This window comes from Meriones unguiculatus, chromosome 6, assembly GCF_030254825.1.
Source record: "Meriones unguiculatus strain TT.TT164.6M chromosome 6, Bangor_MerUng_6.1, whole genome shotgun sequence".
Lineage (NCBI taxonomy): Eukaryota > Metazoa > Chordata > Mammalia > Rodentia > Muridae > Meriones > Meriones unguiculatus.
This window is the reverse complement of record NC_083354.1, coordinates 42,528,782-42,546,260: the sequence shown is the minus strand read 5'-3', so window position 1 is coordinate 42,546,260 and position 17,479 is coordinate 42,528,782. Positions and strand designations below refer to the sequence as shown.

The window sequence follows — 17,479 nt, the reverse complement described above, 5'->3', positions numbered from 1 at the left end:
AAGGCCCCGCCCACCCGAATGTAGGTGAAAGGTCAGTGAAGCTGCCGGGCAGCACCGCAGGACCTAGACGGCCGGGAGCTGCCAGGTGAACTGACGGAAGGCTGACCATGGCCGACGAGCAGAAACCCATCAGTCCGGTTAAGAACTTCCTGGCCGGCGGCTTTGGCGGCATGTGCCTGGTGTTCGTAGGGCACCCCTTGGACACGGTCAAGGTGCGCGGAGTCTGGATTTGGGGCTTGGCGGGGAGGGAGGGCCCGAGGGGACGCGGAGAGTCGGGTCCCCCGGCTCTCGGGACAGAGGTGGGACGGGTGGGTGCTTGCGTGGGAAGTTCACAGGGGGTCGGGATGCAGTTGACCCGCAGAGCGCTGGTCTGCCTAACCGGGGGAAAGGCTCTGCATTCAACCCTCCTGCACCTTAAAAGAAAAACACAAAACATTCAACCCCTCGCGAATCATTCTCTGCGGAGTGGGCAGAGGCTGGTCCTGAGAGCCAGACAGCTCCTATTTCAGTATCTTCGCATGACCGTCCTTTCTGACCCCCACACCACTTCTTAGGAGATGAGAAAAAAAAAACAAAATAAAAACCTTTCTCTCCAAACCTGCTTCCAGTTAACGCTAATTAATGCTATAAAGGTTGAAAAAGGATATCTGTAGACTTAGCCTCCCCCAAAAAACAAAGCACTAAGGTGCCAGAGATGTCCTTTGACACAGTCCCATGAAACCACAGTGCCGCATAGCCTTCTCTTGTGCACCTTTCTTTGCCTTGGCCATTTTCTGCCAGTCACTCACTGCAGGGTAAGCTGCGTAACTTATTGTGTAGTCACCCCTATAGGAAGCGATGGTGACCAGCCAGGCTCAGGTGAGGAAGAGGCCTGAGACAGAGGAAGCGTGCTAGAGTGCTTCCTAGACACTCCTCTCCTCACCTCTCCGTTCCTCCCCTTGGGGCACTCTCAGCAAGGTTTTCTGGAGACCAAAGTCTATATCCAAAGACTTAGCTCCTAAAGACTCACTATGTTTTGTTTTTCCTGGCCACAGACCTGAAGGAAAAGGACAGGTCAGCCAGGATGAGCCTGTGAGGAGAAGACATGAGCCTTGTGTGTGTAGATGTGTGTTGCTGGGGCAAGGAACCCAGAGAAGACATGAATCTCGTGAAGAGCGGTAATCTCTGTGGAGACTTGATAGGAAAAAGAAAACACTATCCAAGAGCTCTTGTCAACAGTATCTGTTGGCAAGTTTGGCCAGCAGGCTCTGTTGAGGAGTGAACTGAAGACAGGGCTGGTTGAGGGGGTGGGTTCTGTAGTATTACGGGGTGTGAAATCAGATTGTAGCAGCAGTGAAAGCTGCTTGTTGGTGCTTAGGCAGTGGCTGGCTCAACTCTAGCGAGGGAAAGTGTGTTTGAACTTTATTCCTAATCTTATTCTCCAGAGGCAGAAATCTTGTTCTATACCTCTGAGACTTAAAAACAAAAACACAAACAAAACAACGCCCTTGTCTCCTTATGTAAGCGTTGCTCCTTACTTGTACCCTCTTGTTCTTGATGGTACTCCCAGCAACGGCCCAGTGACCTCTGTACTGAATTATAAATGACTGAAAATGCTCACTGGCATGTTGACACTAGAAGACTTTTTCCTTTAGCATAAACCAAAACCACAGCAGACTGCTGTTCTTTTGACCCCACAGAGCCAGGTGGTCAACTAACACCTGATGCTTTTGTGATTTGCTATGGGTGTCTGGTTTTGTTTTTGTTTGTTTGCTTTTTGTTGAGACATAGTAGTGTATCCTATTCAGGCCTCAAACTCATTAAATTGCAGATGACCTTGAACTTCTGCTGATCTTTTTTCTACCTCCCAAGAACTTGAAGGTTCTTTCAGAGTTTCAAAGCAATTGAGCTATGGCTCACATATCCTGTTTACTAAGAACTGTCACAGTTCAGAACTGGGGCTTGGAAAATTTTTGTGGATGGCAGTGTTGGAGCAGGCATTGAAAAGCTGACAGAAAAAAAAAAAAAAGAAAAGCTGACAGAAGCCAAGCTTGGTGGCTCTTGCCTTTAATCCTAGCACTCAGGGGGCAGAGGCAGGTGGATCTTTGTGAATTGGAGGCCAGCCAGGTCTACAGAGTGAATTCCAGGACAGTCAAGGTTACACAGAAAAACCCTGTCGCAAAACAAAATACACAGATAGATAAATAAATAAGACCACCTAAAGGAAACATTCTATAAATATTTATTTTTATTTTTTTAATTGTGTGTGTTCACATGACTGAAGGTGACCATGGAGGTCAAAGGTATCAGACTTCCTCGGAGCTGGAGTTGCACATACTTGTAGCCACCCAACATAGGTGCTGGAAATTGAGCTCCAGTCCAGTGCTTTTAACCCCTGAGCTATCTCATCTTTCTAACCCAAAATAAAGTTCTTTTTCTGTTTGCTTTGTTTTGTTTCTGAGACAGGGGTTTTCTGTGTGTAGCCCTGGCTGTCCTGGAACTCAGAGATCTGCCTACCAGTGCCTCCTGAGTGTTCGGACTAAAGGCGTGGTGTACCGTCAGTGCCCAGCCAAATAAAGATTTTGCCCCCTTTGGTGGGAAATTATGCCTACCTGAATTTGAGCAGGCCTGGAGGAAACATAAGGGTGAAAAGCAGTGGTGGCCACTGGACATTATGACTGTTGTGCCCCATAAACCCCACAAATTTGAGTCTCATCCCCACTGCGTAGTGAACAGCTTCCTTACTGGGGCATAGAAGGGCCTAACATAAGCAACAGCAAAGATTTATACAGAAGTGGAAGAGCATGTTGAAACGAGGTTCTGGACAGGTTGGTGAGAGGATAGCTGTTTAGAGGCATTTGGAAAACAGACTACAGAAGTACTGGCTGTTAGAGCTTCTGTTACAAGTAAAACTTTGCCCTGAGCCTTAGGGGCTAAAGACAAGACCCATTAATGCTCATAATCTTTGTAAGTCTTATTTTGGGGGCACTTTAGGTGGGTGGTCTGCCTTAGGTCTTTTAATCTCTTCCTTTTCTTTCTTTCCTTTTTTTTTTTTTTTTTTTTGAGACAGTTTCTCTGTGTAGCTCTGGCTGTCCTGGAACTCTCTCTGTAGACCAGGCTGCCCTTAAACTCAGAGGTCCACCTGCTTCTGCCTCCCGAGTGCTGGAATTAAAGGCTTGCACCACTCCTGCCCAGCTGGTCTATTTCTTTCTGAGATAGATTCTTTTGTAGCCTAGTCTGGCCTTGGACTTCTTATGTAGCCAAAGATGACCTTCAACTCCTGATTCTTCTGTCTTTACTCCCTAAATGCACAGTGTGGTTTTTGTGAAATAGTGAAGAAGATGCCTAATGGTTTGGGCATGTAGCATAGTTACTGGTGGAATGTTTGTCTAATCTGCATGAAGCCCTGGGTTCAAGCCCCAGTTTGACATAAAATCAAGCATGGTGTTGATGAATATATATGAATAAAATTTGGTATCCTATTAAATACTTGCCAGTAAAAAGAATGAAATTGTTGGGGGTATGTGTGTGGAGGAAATAGGAATGATGTGGATTATTTATATGAGGTACATTTTACATGTGTATGAGATTGTCAAAGAATAAACATAAAACATGCTTGTAAAAGAATGAGATGCTGGAGACCTGGCTCAGCTTAAGAGCGCTTTCTGTTCTTGCTTAGGGCCTGGGTTCAGTTCCCAGCACCCACATAGCATTTCACAACTGTCTTTAACTCTAGTTCCAGAAGTTCTGGCAGACTCTGGGCACTGCATGCATATGGTGTACATACAACATACATATGGCCAGGCAAAGCACTCATATGCACAAAATAAAAATAAACATTTTTTCAAAAGAATTAGTGCTTCTACCCAGAAACCCTACCTTAAGAACACTAATGGAATAAAAGTGAAGTCTGAGTCAATTAGATGAAGAAAATGATGAAGATGTCTACAAAGGTGCACATGGTCTTGGTGTGTAGCTTTAATCCCAGCACTCAGGCCGCACAGCCTGGTGGATCTCTGTGAGTTCAAGGCCAGCCTGGTCTACAGATCCAGCTTCAGGGCAGCCAGGGCTGTTACACAGAGAAACCCTATCTCAACAAACAAACAAACAAATATTTCCCTGTTTAAATGAAGTTGGAGGGCTGAGGATATAGCTCAGTGGGAAAGTTTCTTGCACAAACTCCTAGGTTCAGGCTCCAGCACTGTAAATAAGCACATGGAGGAGGAAGGGGGAGAAAAAGAGGAGGGTTGGATCATCGCTGCTTTCTGGTTTCAGGTCCGACTGCAGACACAACCAGCAAGTTTGCCTGGACAGCCACCTATGTACTCTGGGACCATCGACTGTTTCCGGAAGACTCTTATTAGAGAGGTACGCTTCTGGTGCTGCGCAGAGGGCTGTACTCGGGTGGGCACGACCCACTGGGGAAGAAGACAGCTGTGCTGGCCACAGCCCTTGCTCCCTAGCCATGTCCTTTTCATCTGCTATGGAGCCTGTTAATTCCAGATACCGGTTATATAGGCGAATGAAGCCAATAAAATGCTTCATTCTTACAGATGGTGGAAGCACGCAATGGAGAATTAGCAGGGTGTAATTGAAGCTGCGAACTGGATAAAAATTCACATCTGGCCATGTGGTGGTGCATGCCTGTAATCCCAGCGCTTGGGAAGCTAGGCTAGGAAGATCATAGTGCAAGGGTAGCCTGGGCTACACGGAGAATGCCTCCTGTATCAGAAAAGAGTAAAACTAGATAAATGGCTCAGCAGTTGAGAACACGTTTATCTTTTATTTTTATATGTGTTGGTGTTTTGCTCACATATTTATCTGTGAGAGGATGTCAGATCTCCTGGAACTGGAGCTACAGACAGTTGTGAGCTGCCATGTGGGTGCTGGGAACCAAACTCTGGTCCTCTGGTAGAGTAGCCAGTGCATGCTCTTAACCACTGAGCCATCTCTCCAGCCCCACTTGTTATTCTTAAAGAAGACCCAGGTTCGGTACCCAGCACCCACATTGTGGCTCACCATTTATAACTAAAGTTCCAGGGGATCAAAAACCCTCTTCTGACCTTTGAGGACACCAGCACACACATGTGCACATACATATATGCACCCATAAAATATATCTGGAAAAAAAAAAGACAAGAAAATCCAACATAAAGAAGTATGTGAAGTTTGGAGAAAAAGAGTCCAGCAGAGTCTCTGTACTCCTAGATAAGGACATTTGTGTTAGGGTTATTTGTTTATATAATTTTTAATAGAATATGATTTTTAAAAAGTTATGTGTATGAATGTCCACATGGGTGCCTGGTGCCTGTGGAGGTCGGAAAAATGGAGTCGGATCCTGTAGAAATTGAGTTATGGATGGTTGTGAGCCACCATGTGGGTGCTGCCAGTTGAACCCAGGTCCTCAGCAAAAGCAACAAGTGCTCTAAATCGCTGAACCATCTCTCCAGTCCTGTCAGTTCTGGATGTTTTGAGCTGGTGTCTCATACCACGTCCCGTGCTATGCCTGAGCCCCCACTAGCCCTTCTCCCTCGATCCCCCAGGTGCTGATTTCAGTTGTACTGAGGTACAATTTGCCTATGATTCTCTAACAAGTAGGCTTTATTCATTAAACACAGGAGTCTGAGTGGGTGGCCCCTGGACGTGTGGAGGTGCTGGGAAGGGAGGAACTCATTCTAGATGTCTCCTAGGGTTCCTGCAGGACTCGTGTAAGAAGAAGGCTCTTCTCTCTCTCCCCAAAGCGGGTCTGCTTTTCTTTAGAGCCCTTCTTCCTTGTGTATCTGATACCGGGATAGAGCCTGGTCAGCGTCCCCTGGAGGCTCTAAATGTCAGCTCTATCCAGAATTCTCAGCCCTTAAGGAAGAGAGCCACGTCTCCATATCCCTTGGTCAACACATTTTTGGGGGCTATATCTTGGGTGTTGGGGGCAGAATGTAAAATCCAGCTCCTAAGGCAGGCCAAAGTAGCACATATTTATAGATAGGATCACCAGAGTTGAGTTGGAATCCAGCGTGGGAAATACAGTGAAAAAAAAAAACAACAGAAAACAGTAGAGGCCTAACAGAATGTAGCAGGCTTCTAGTCCTTATTTGTACAGCTCCCTGGCTTTTCTTTTTTTGTTTGTTTGTTTTTGAGACAGGATTTCTGTGTAGCCTTGGCTGTCCTGGACTCAGGGACAGCTTTGTAGACCAGACTGACCTTCTACTCACAGAAATCCACCTGCCTCTGGCTCCCCGAGTCCTGGGTTTAAAGGCATGCGCCACCACCCCCGGCTGCCTCCCTGTTTCAGTGTTCCAGATTTAGCTCTGTGTTCTGGAGTTGCGAGGTAAGAATCATCTCCATGAAGTTGGCTGACCATTGGAGTAGAAGGAAGACTGGATGAGTTGTCACAGGAGCCATGTGTGGCCCCTGAGGAACTGGGCACCCTTCTCATCCCAATGTAGAGCTGTTGGGGAGACTTTGATGGGACTTTGTCACACTGTGCTCTGGTACCGCCCTGCTAGCTCTGTGTCCCATTCCTGTTTATTGCTTCTGTACTTTGCCCATGGTGAGTGCTCCTGCAGCTTGTGGCATTGCCAGGCTCCTGTGGGATCCAGGAGTCTGTCTGTCTTTCTTTCTTTTCTTTTGTTCCTTCTTTCTCTTTTTCCTTCCTTCCTTCCTTCCTCCCTTCCATTTTCTTCTTTTTCTTTCTTTGACAATGTCTGTGTAGCCTTGGCTGTCCTGGACCAGGCTAGCCTAGAACTCACAGAGATCCAACTGCCTCTGCCTCCTGAGTGCTGGAATCGCAGGCACGCAGCACCACCGCCGAGCTACCAGGAGGAGTCTTAATAGATACTTGTGTGCCCCTTTGGCTCTCGAAAGGAAAGGGCATATGTTGTTGGGTCTGCACTGAACGGAGTTCTTCAACCCGGGCCTGCGGTGCCCTCCCATTGTGCAGCCTGCCCTGTGTCAGGAGCAGTCTTAAATCTTGTTTTTGGCATTTGTTTCCAAAATCATTTTACTTGTTATTAAGGTTATAGAAGCACTTACTTTCCCCCTGAAAGGCAAAGCAGTCAAGTGGTCCTTGTTCCCTCCTCGTGCTCCAGAGGCAAGGACGCTCAGCTCCTTCAGCCCTGCTTCTGCCTCTGTGCATTTGCTACTGTATTTTCATATGTTTATGCATCTTGACACACATCTTAATCTTCGCTAGCCGCCTAGTTGTGGTAGGCTGTTTAACTTGTACAGTTCCTATTCTTGCTTTTTTGCCTTGCATATCCATATAATTTTTATCATGTTTTTGTGACTGGCTCTATTTCACCTTTATTTTATTTTATTTTTTTAATAGGAAGGCATTCTCTGAAATGCCTTTTTTTCTCTTTAAGATTTATTTATTTATTATCTATACAGCATTCAGCTTGTACACAGATCTCACTCTAGATGGTTATGAGCCACCATGTGGTTGGTGGGAATTGAACTCAGGACCTTTGGAAGAACAGCGAGTGTTCTTAACCTCTGAGCCATCTCTCCAGCCTCCCTTCATTTTGTTTAGAGGTGCCAGGGATTGAATCCAGGTCTTGTGCATCCCAAGTATTCTGAGCTATACCTCCCTCCTTCAGTTCATTATTTTTGATTATGACTGTGTGTCTTCTCCCTCTTTTCCTGTTTTTTGAAAGAACTCTTAGTCCTTTGGCTCCGTTCCCTGAGAGCTGGTATTACAGGTGTGTGCCACCATGCCTTTTCTTTTAGGATTTATTTATTTTGTGTGTAGCACTGTTTTTGCCGGCCTGTAGGTATGTGCCCCACATGTTTACCTGGTGTCCAGAGAGGCTCTTAACTGATGAGCCATAGCTCCAAGCCTATCCCACTCCACTCCACCTCCAAGTTCTTTAAAAATGTTTTTTTTTTATTGGTCAAGTATGGTGGCGCAGGACTTTAATCTCAGCATTGTGGGAGGCAGAGGCATAATCTCTTTAAATTCAAAACTATCGGGATTGGGAGGGAATGAGGGAGGGGGCTACAGCTGGGATACAAGGTAAATAAACTAATTAATATAAAAAATTAAAAAATCATTTTATTAAAAAAATTCAAAGCTATCTTGGTCTACATAAGGAGTTCCAGACCAGCCAGGGGTAGAGAATGAGACCCTTTCTCAAAAAAATTATTTTAAGACAAGATTTTATTGAATTGCCCAGGCTTGTCTTAAACTCACATTGTATCTCAGGCACATCTTTATTCTCATCACTTGGGAGGCAGAGGCAGGCAGATCTCTGTGAGTTCAAGGCCAGCCTGGTCTACATAGCAAGTTCCAGGACACCCAGGATTATACAGAGATAACCTGTTTCAAATAATAATAGTAATGAGGACTTACTCTCTGTCACACACACACACACACACACACACACACACACACACACGGGGGTCTGGAGAATAAATCTCTCTTGTGCTTGAAAAAATGAATAAGCAAGCCACAGGTTAGAGGTGGTGTGGCTTCCCTTTGGCCGTGGCGGTGAGTTAGGGTGCCGCTCCGAGGTGAGCTTTTGCTTGGCCCTCGGCTTGATTGCTAGCGCTGAAGCAGAGTGGTGGTATCTATGAAAGCAGATTGTTTCTGCGATTCCTTACAGGGCATCACAGGGCTATACCGGGGCATGGCTGCACCCATGATTGGCGTCACGCCTATGTTCGCTGTGTGCTTCTTTGGGTTTGGTTTGGGGAAGAAACTACAGCAGAAATCTCCGGATGATGTGCTTACGTAAGTATTCTCAGGCGGCACTCAGTGCTGCTCTTGGTGGTGTGATAATGTGTTGAAGGAAACAGTCCTGACAACTGTGCTGTCCCTGGGTGCTGACTAGTGGGCATTCTGAGCGAAGGAAGTACCTGCGTTTCCTTTGTTCTGTGAAACGAAAGAGTAAAGAAGAAAAGAGCCCTCCTCTGCCTCTTTGCCAGGTTATTACTTTCTCACCTGTAGCAAATCCCTTCTGCACAATGCTGTTTGGGAGCCCAGTGCTGAAGTACATGTCAGGTACTGTGCTGGTGTTTACTGCCTCAGTAAGGACACGGTAGGCTTGTTCTCTGTTACCTGATGGAGCGAAGGTTCCAGTGGCTGGAGAGATGGTTAGTGAGTAAGTGCACTTGTTACTTTGCAGAGAACCTGGGTTCGGTTCCCAGCACCCACGTGGTGGCTCACAACTGTCTGTAGCTCCAGTTCCCAGGGATCATATGCCTTATGACTTCCTCTGGCACCAGGCATGCTCCTGGTGCACATACCTGCTGGCTGGCAAAACAATCACGCACAAAATACGTTTTAAAAAGGACTTCCTGTGAGGCCTCCCCGTTTCTGAAGAGAAACGGGTGGATAGGGGAAGGACTGGTAGGAGAGGAGGAGAAACTGTTACCAGGATGTAGAGTAAATAATAATTAATTTTTAAAAAAATGACTCTGTAGTCAAAGATGACCTTGACCACCTGATTCTCTTGCATCTACCTATCGTGTCCTGGGATGCAGTTGTACACCACCCCTGGCTTTACGCAGGGTTGGGGATTGAACTCAGGGTCTTGCACATGCAGTCTCCCAACTGAATATCTCTCCAGCCCTTTACATTTTTTTATATTTTATTTTGTGTTTAATGTGTATGGGTGTTTTGCCTACATACCTGTGTATCTGCGGTGCCTGAGAAAGCCAGAATAGGGCGTCAGATGTCCTGGAACTGACATTTCAGGCTCTTCAGAGCTGCACCGTGGGTACTGGGAGTCAAACCTGGGTTCTCTGGAAGAGCACCCCAGGTTCTTAACTACTCAGCCATATATCCAGTCCCTTGTATGTTTTTGTGTTTTAGTAAGTTTGTAGAGTTAGTTTGGGTATAAGCAGACAACTAAGTCAGAATTATACCTCAACATTGAAAAAAATAATGTGTAAGTGTCTTGGGATGAAGAGGAATTTTGAGTGAAACTCTGGATTTGACAAGGTTTCCTTGGTCCTGAGCCATGCAGGTAACAACAAAAGGCTGCAGGAAACAACCATCAAGGCTGGCAAGGCGTGGCATCTAAGAACTCAAGGGAGGAATCAGGGTGCCATATGGTTGTATTCTGTTCTGTCTCCACTTCAGCCCATATGAGTGAGGGCCCAAGATACAGATAAAGGTGTTTGTAATGTGAAATTCCATTTCTAGAGTCATGATGTTCTGCATGTGTCTAGATACTGTGAGGGCCCCTGGGTCTGATAGTTTTTTTGAAGCTGTTGACTACTGGCAGATCAAAGTCCTAGGGATATATATCATCTCTGATACATATCCTGCAATGTGACAGCTCAGAGCTGTGTCATGCTTTGGGCTGTGTTCCCACACAGCAACATGAGCACCAGAGAAACAGCCTTTCTTTAGGAGCAGAATGAGGCACTTTGGACCCCATCCCCAGCATCCTCTCCGCCTTTCTGCAAAGACCTCCCTACCTGCCATTTAGTATGGAAAGGAGTTTGGTTTTTTTGTTTGTTAGACACGCAGGTAGACTCAGCACTCACAGGTAGGGGAGTAACAGGTACGCCAGGTGTTTGTGGTGTCCACATGGTGTCCTGTGGAAACACAAGATGCTTTTTAGGGAACGGTCCCTGCTGGGATGGCATCAACCCTTGGTGGATAACCTCAGATGGTTGCTTTTGGGTTTTGTTCTCAATGCAGCTACCCACAGCTGTTTATGGCTGGGATGTTATCCGGAGTGTTTACTACTGGAATCATGACCCCTGGCGAACGGATCAAATGCTTACTGCAGGTAAGGCTGTGGGCTGTGAGGAGGAAACAAACACTGTTTTGCATGCCTGTTAGTTGCATTGTGGGTTTTTGTCTTGAGTCACAGTCTTGCTGTGTGACACAGGCTAGTCTCAAACTCATGATCCTTCTGCCTCAGTCTGTCTCCATGCTTAGCTTACAAGCAACTGCCGGGGCCATGGGCATATTCTGCCATGCCTGGGTTTATGTCCTTTTCCCTCTGTGAAGTCTTTAAGTCAGTTGTACAAAATAAAACATGAAAGAACCAAGAACTAGATATCAGCTGTAGGCAAATGCTGGAACGAGGCAGGAGGAGTTCAAGTGTTGTGTGGCTCACAGCTATAATCCCAGCACTCAGGAGGCTGAGGCAGGAGACTTGCCATAAGTTCAGTGTTATAGTGGGCTACATAGAGTTGTAGGTCAACCTAGGCTACGTAAGGATACCCTGCATCAAAGCACCAGAAACCAAAATGAAAAACAAAAACAGCCAACCAAACAACAGTTGTACAACTATGCAACTCAGCAATTGTATTCCTGGGCATTTAGTTCAGAGAAATAAACACTTAAATCTCTTCATGCAAATATGTACAGCATCTTTATTTATAATAACACGGAACTAGAAAGAACACAGGTATCCTCAAATTGGCTTTATCTATACCTGAGGGTGGCCTTGGACATCTGATTACAGCCTATACCTCCAGAGTGCTAGCACTGCAGGCAGAACCAGATTCAGATGTTCTTGAAATTAGAAAATTATAAAACAAATCAGGCATGGTGGCACACACCTTTAATTCTGGCACTCAGGAAACAGAGGCAGGCAGATAGATCTCTGTGAGTTCAAGGCCAGTGTGTTCTACACAGTTGTAGGACAACAGGGCTATATAGAGACTCTGTCTCAAAACAAACAAAAAACTGAAACACGAGAGCAAAATTATAGTATGGCATCTACTGCACTTTGGGGCAGTAAACGGACATACGCAGCATCTTGGGCAGGCCATAGCTCAGTGATAGAGTATGAAGTCCTCAGTTCAGCCCCCTTGGATGACCTTTCCGCTTCTGAAGTGCTGCTGACAAGGGCAGATGCATCATATGACATTTTATTCACTTACTGTGCTGTTTTAGTTCTATTTGTTTTGTTTTGGGTTTTATTGAATTTTTGTTTGCATTTAAAACAGAGTCTCAAGTGGCTCAAGCTAGTCTCACACTTACTATGTAGAGAATAGTAGCCTTGAACTCCTAGTCCTCCTAACCCTTCCTTTCAGTTGCTGGGGTTATAGGCATGCACCATCATGCCTGGTTTTTGTTGTTATTTCTAAAGAAAATTTAAAAAATAATATTTGGAATGAGCCACACAGTACATATTTGACTGTAAGGACAATTTTATAGGTCAGTTCTCTCTTAATTTCATAGGGGTCCTGGGGATCAAGTTTACACAAGTGCCCTTACTACTAAGTCATCTCACTGTCCATTTTTCTTTTCTTTTTTGAGACAGTGTCTCACTTAATAGTCCTGGCAGGCCTGGAACTCACTATGTAGAGCAGACTGGCCTTTAACTCACAGAGTTCTGCTTGTCTTTGCCTGCAGAGTGCTGGCATTAAAGGTGCCATGTGTTTGGTTGTTAGAGACAGTCTTTAAAACAAAATAAAAAATAAAATCTTATTATGTATCTTGGGTTGGTATGGAACTCACTTCGCTGGCCCTGAAGTAGCAATAGTCTTCCTGCCTCTGTCTCTTGAGCACTATGATTATAGGCATGTGCCGCCCATCCAGCAAAGGGTTAAACCCAGGCTAAGCTTGTACGTGCTATGTAGCTGGGAATGAGAGGGAACTCCAATTCTTCCTGCAGCTCACCTCCCACATGCTGGGATTACAGAGTTGATAGCCCATACCTGGTCTCTTCTCTAAATTGACTGACTCCTTGTAATAGTTCCTGGATCCTTTTCCTTGTTGGCTGCTATTGAGTGAGGCATCCATTAGGTCTTTTATTTAAGTTTATTTTTCAGTTTGAAGTGATGTTTGGGTCTTCTTTACATATTCTAGTTTCTCTGCTGAAACTATCCATTTTCTTCACTGTGGCTCTTTTTATGTGTCAAGTATATTCAAAATTTTTCATTAAAGGATTTTTATCATAGCTGCTTTAAATCTTTGTCAGACAGTTTTAACATCTCTGGCATCTTGTTGGCGCACACACATATAAGCAGATATGTACATGTGCATGTGGAGGCAGGGAGCAGCTATTGTCCCTAAGGGTTCACCTTACCTTGTCTTTTGAGAGTCTCTTGCTAGCCTGGGCTCAGTGATTAAGCTAGGTTGGCTAGCCAGGAAGCCCCAGACCTGCTGTGTCTCTCAATGCCAACATTGCTGTTTTTGACTTGATGATTTTCCATCCCTCCCAGATTCAGGCTTCAACAGGGAAAAACAAATACAACGGTACCCTGGACTGTGCAAAGAAGCTGTACCAGGAGTTTGGGATCCAGGGCTTCTACAAAGGGACTGTGCTCACTCTCATGCGAGGTAAACTCTGAAGATCTGCATGTTAGGTCACCAGGAAGGTCAGCTGATGAGTCCGCCACTGAGAATCTGCCCTGGATTTCTAGTCAGTGATGACAAATGTGCCTACAAACCAATATATGTGTCCTGGTTATAGGCAGTCTCCCCCAGTATGGACATAGAGAAAGCACACCCTTCCTGAATGTCTTCAGGGGTGGAAGGCAGTAGCTACTAGACAGAAATTGTGGCTGAAGGGTTGAGAGGGGGAAAATAAAGACTAGTAGTGGGACTCTCCGCGGTGCATGTGAGGCAGTGCTCTCCCACTGAGGTGCACTCCCAGACGCCCTCTTGGTTTGGCAGGCAGAGTTGCTGAGGCAGAGGCAGTCTGTCCCGGCATCTTGAAGGAAGTTAAACAGTTAGCTGTGACTATAGCTGCTCAGTGGATATGCTAGTGGTGACCACTGACAGGAGACCTGGACGGTGAATGATGTCATATTTACACTCACAGATGTCTGGCCTCCAGCAGCATCTGATAGCTTCAGAGGGATTCTTAAGAACAGGGTGTGGCTGGGAGGCGGCGGAGCACTCCTTTATGCCAGCACTTGGGAGGCAGAGGCAGGTGGATCTCTACGTTAGAGCCAGCCCATACATAGAGTGCACAGACATACACGCAGGCAAATCGCTCAGACACATAAAGAATAAAATAAAAAGCTACAAACAAACAAACAACTAAACTGAAAAGGATGTAGCTGCTAGAACTTCTCAGGGTCTTCCCCAGGGAAGACCGAATTGGCTGTCCCAGAAGATATAACATACAGACTGAGCAGGCTGTGCTTATGTATATAGTATATATGTGTGTATATGTAGTATAAATATAATATATATTTATATAGTATATGTATGTATGCATATATAAAACAGAATGAGGTCATGAATTTGAGAGAGAACGGGGTGGTACATAAGAGGGTCTGGAGGGAGGAAAGAAAAGGGGAAATGATGTAATTATAACCTGAAAAACAAACTATTTAGAAAAAAAAAAAGAACTTGAGAATCCTTGAATAGTCTAGTACCCATCTTGGAGTTTTTATCCATTTTTTTTATTTTATCAATTTTTAATTCACCTTTTTCTTGCCACCCAACAGATGTTCCATCCAGTGGGATGTATTTCATGACGTACGAATGGCTTAAAAATCTCTTCACTCCAGAGGGAAAGAGGTGAAAAGAACATTAGAATGTAAAAGCCATTTTCCCACAACTGGGTAGGTTGTCCTCTCCCATAAGTGGGTCTGAAGCGGACACACCTGTCCGTGGCTCCGTGTAATTGTTCCCTTAGTAGCTGCTGGGCTACAGCTCACATCTTTTACTCTGTGCCTTACTCGATGCAGGAGTCTTTTAAATAACTTGTGGAACCTCCAACAGAGCGGCAGCTGCCAGGTCTCATACCTTGGCCCTCCTCCCCGGGCTGAAGCCCTTCCAGTAACTTCTTTGCCAAGTATAGTGGAGGGCCTGGTTTGAATGCCACTGCCAGGCTTTTGTCTGACAGGGGTTGTGGTGTTGTGCAGTGTCAGCGACCTCAGTGTCCCTCGGATCCTGGTGGCTGGAGGCTTTGCAGGGATCTTCAACTGGGCTGTGGCAATCCCCCCAGATGTGCTCAAGTCTCGCTTCCAGACTGGTGAGTGGAGTGGCTGGAGTACCCCAGCACTTTCCACCCTGGGTGCAGAGGGTTTGTTTTTGTGGTTTGAGGAAGGGTCTCATGTAGCCCAGGCTGGTTTCTCATTTGCTGCATAAAAAATGATAATTTTGAATTCTTGCTCCTCCTGCCTCTACCTCCCATAGCAAGGGTGCACCACCATATCTGGTGAGTGCCACGTCTTAAGACTCAGGGTATATTTTCTCTTTTCCATGGCAGAATCCCAGCATCTGCCTGAACAGTGTTCTTCACATCTACAATCTAGATTTGCTTTCATGTCAGCCTAAACGCAAAATGAAACAGTCTGTTTTCCCTCTCCAACTTGAATGGAGGCTGTTGAACTCATGTTTAACTCTTGTGGCACCCGTAGTCCAGACGTTTGTGTCTTTGCCCAGTGTGAGCTGAGCTGTGGACTACTTGTGAGTGTGGCCTTCGAGGCATTCTCCCCTCGTGACAGCTCTGACCGGACAGATTTAATCATTAGATCGTCCTCATGTGGGCTGCCATGGTCGAGTTACAAAGCTTCTAGGAGCTTAAAAAAAATTGGGTTCTGCCCTACAGCACCTCCTGGAAAATATCCTAATGGTTTCAGAGATGTGCTGAGAGAGCTGATCCGGGAAGAAGGAGTCACTTCCTTGTACAAAGGGTTCAATGCAGTAATGATACGCGCCTTCCCAGCCAATGCAGTGAGTATCTGACGGGGGCTGTGATTTCCCCTCGGGACTCAGGGAGGAGCTGCCTTTTCTTTCTCTGGGGATTGCACTGACACTCAGCACCCAGGCCCAGCCAGAGCTGCTTCCTCATCTGCTCGCCTCCCTGTAGCTGCCAGCTCTTAGAGCACTTTAAAGTCAGGGATTTGAATCTCTTGACGTGGTTATCAGAAGTGGCAGTTGCAGGACATATATTTTCTCTTTTTCTTTTCTTCATCTCTTCCTTCTCTCACCTTACTCTTCCCATCCCCCCCATCATTTTTTTTTTTTTTAACAAGGTCTCTGTGTGTAGCCCACTCAGCCCTCAAATTCCCAGTAAAAGTGTTAGGATTGTAAGAGTATGTCACCACAGCCAGCTTAGGCCATGCATGCTTCACTCCCAAGGAAATGACTGTAGCTTCCTTTTCCCTCTCCTCTGCCTTCTCGCCATCTCTTCTTTCTTCTTTTAGCAGGTCCCTACTATGTAGTCCAAGTTGGTTTTAAACTTGAGATCTCCCTGACTTAGCATTTGGAGTATTGTGTGCACAGGCATTCATTGCCACAGCCAGCTTAATTTTCTCCGTTAATCTGGTGGGGGAATGGGATTAGGGGAGGGGCTCTGGTATTGACAGGACTAACCAAGCAGATGGAATCTAAAAATGGTCACCCTCTCTTGCCGGTTTTTCTTTTCAACCCAACCTCTTCTTAGGCCTGTTTCCTTGGCTTTGAAGTTGCCATGAAGGTCCTTAATTGGATTGCCCCCAATTTGTGAGGCTGAAGACTGTTCAAGACCTGTGGATGCTGGACAACTGTGGCTGAGAAGCAGTGGGCAGGACTGGGTAGTCCTGAGGGTCAGGGGAGGGAAATGGTGAGATCAGAGTTCTCCTCATGGCTATGATGGTGAAACTGTTGCCTTAACAACATCCTCTACCTTGTATAACTTGGTGCCATTTTGAAACTTGAATTTACAAGATTTGCAGAGAATTGGAGATGGAATAAATAGTTTATAGACTTACTCACTATCTTTGGCCAAATTGCCACCTGATTGACTGATGGCCCACTACTCTCAAACTACTCCTCACTAAAGAGTTGATGGCTGACTCTCTGGGGCCCCTCTCCTATTTTCAGCCAGCAAAACTAGGAGCTGGGATCTTTAATCGCTAGCCAGGAAAACCAACAGATGTCTATGGTAGCACCTACCTCTAGGCTACACACAGAGCTGTGGATGCGAAGCACACATCCATCTACCATATGGACTAGGTAGTATACCTAATAACAGACCACCACCAAGTAACGACTATTTTTTTATATTTTTAAACAAAATAAATAAGTCGAATTACTTAAATTTCCAAAAGAAGGTGGAGAATTTTCTGTCCTACACAATGTAGACAGCCCCAGCCTCCTGGGATAACTGTGGAAGCCATAATGTAGGAAGGCTCTTTTTGCACATTCTTGCCCCATGAGAGCACTGAGTTTTAACAGGAAACAATAAATATTGTTTCTACTTTTTGCACTGTGTGATATTTTCTCTTGTGATTCGGGCACACTTCAGCAGAGTTCAGCTGTGCCCTGGAGGATGTCAGGAATCAAGTGTCTATTCCTGGGGGCCATAGGCTGGGCCTCCAGCATGGAAGGAGGAAGTTTTGGCTGACCTGGACTTCTCTGGCTCTTGATCTTCTGGGTGGGGCAGGGAGACTTGATGAAAAATTGTTCATAGAGTACTTAGTGTCAGTTGGGCAGGCAGGCGTGCTGCCACAAGACCTGGCTTGTCATCCATCCTTTCGTTCCTTCTCCTTTCTGTGCTGAGCCACATGGCTTTCTGAGTTTATAGATGGAAAGTCGGTTGTTCTGAAAGGACAAACGCAGTCTTGAGTTAGGGGGTGGCTGTGGGTCTGG

At 45.7% G+C, this 17,479-nt stretch overlaps 1 protein-coding gene across 1 annotated transcript; it reads left to right on the top strand.

Annotated features, from left to right (window-relative positions):
- On the top strand, positions 1 to 17,092 carry Slc25a20 (solute carrier family 25 member 20). Its single transcript, XM_021663134.2, has 9 exons — positions 1 to 212; positions 4,255 to 4,347; positions 8,580 to 8,707; positions 10,628 to 10,718; positions 13,111 to 13,228; positions 14,347 to 14,419; positions 14,767 to 14,876; positions 15,456 to 15,580; positions 16,293 to 17,092. Exons 1-9 carry the CDS (start codon positions 108 to 110, stop codon positions 16,353 to 16,355), a joined length of 906 nt encoding a protein of 301 aa, XP_021518809.1. The 5' UTR covers positions 1 to 107; the 3' UTR covers positions 16,356 to 17,092.
- The last annotated feature ends 387 nt before the right edge of the window (positions 17,093 to 17,479 follow it).

Bases quoted from the DNA above. Each gene is read 5' to 3' on its own strand.
- Slc25a20 (XM_021663134.2), top strand. From the start codon at position 108: ATGGCCGACGAGCAGAAACCCATCAGTCCGGTTAAGAACTTCCTGGCC. The intron at 213-4,254 runs GTGCGCGGAGTC...TTCTGGTTTCAG, and splicing joins ACCCCTTGGACACGGTCAAG to GTCCGACTGCAGACACAACC. The intron at 14,877-15,455 runs GTGAGTGGAGTG...TCTGCCCTACAG, and splicing joins CAAGTCTCGCTTCCAGACTG to CACCTCCTGGAAAATATCCT.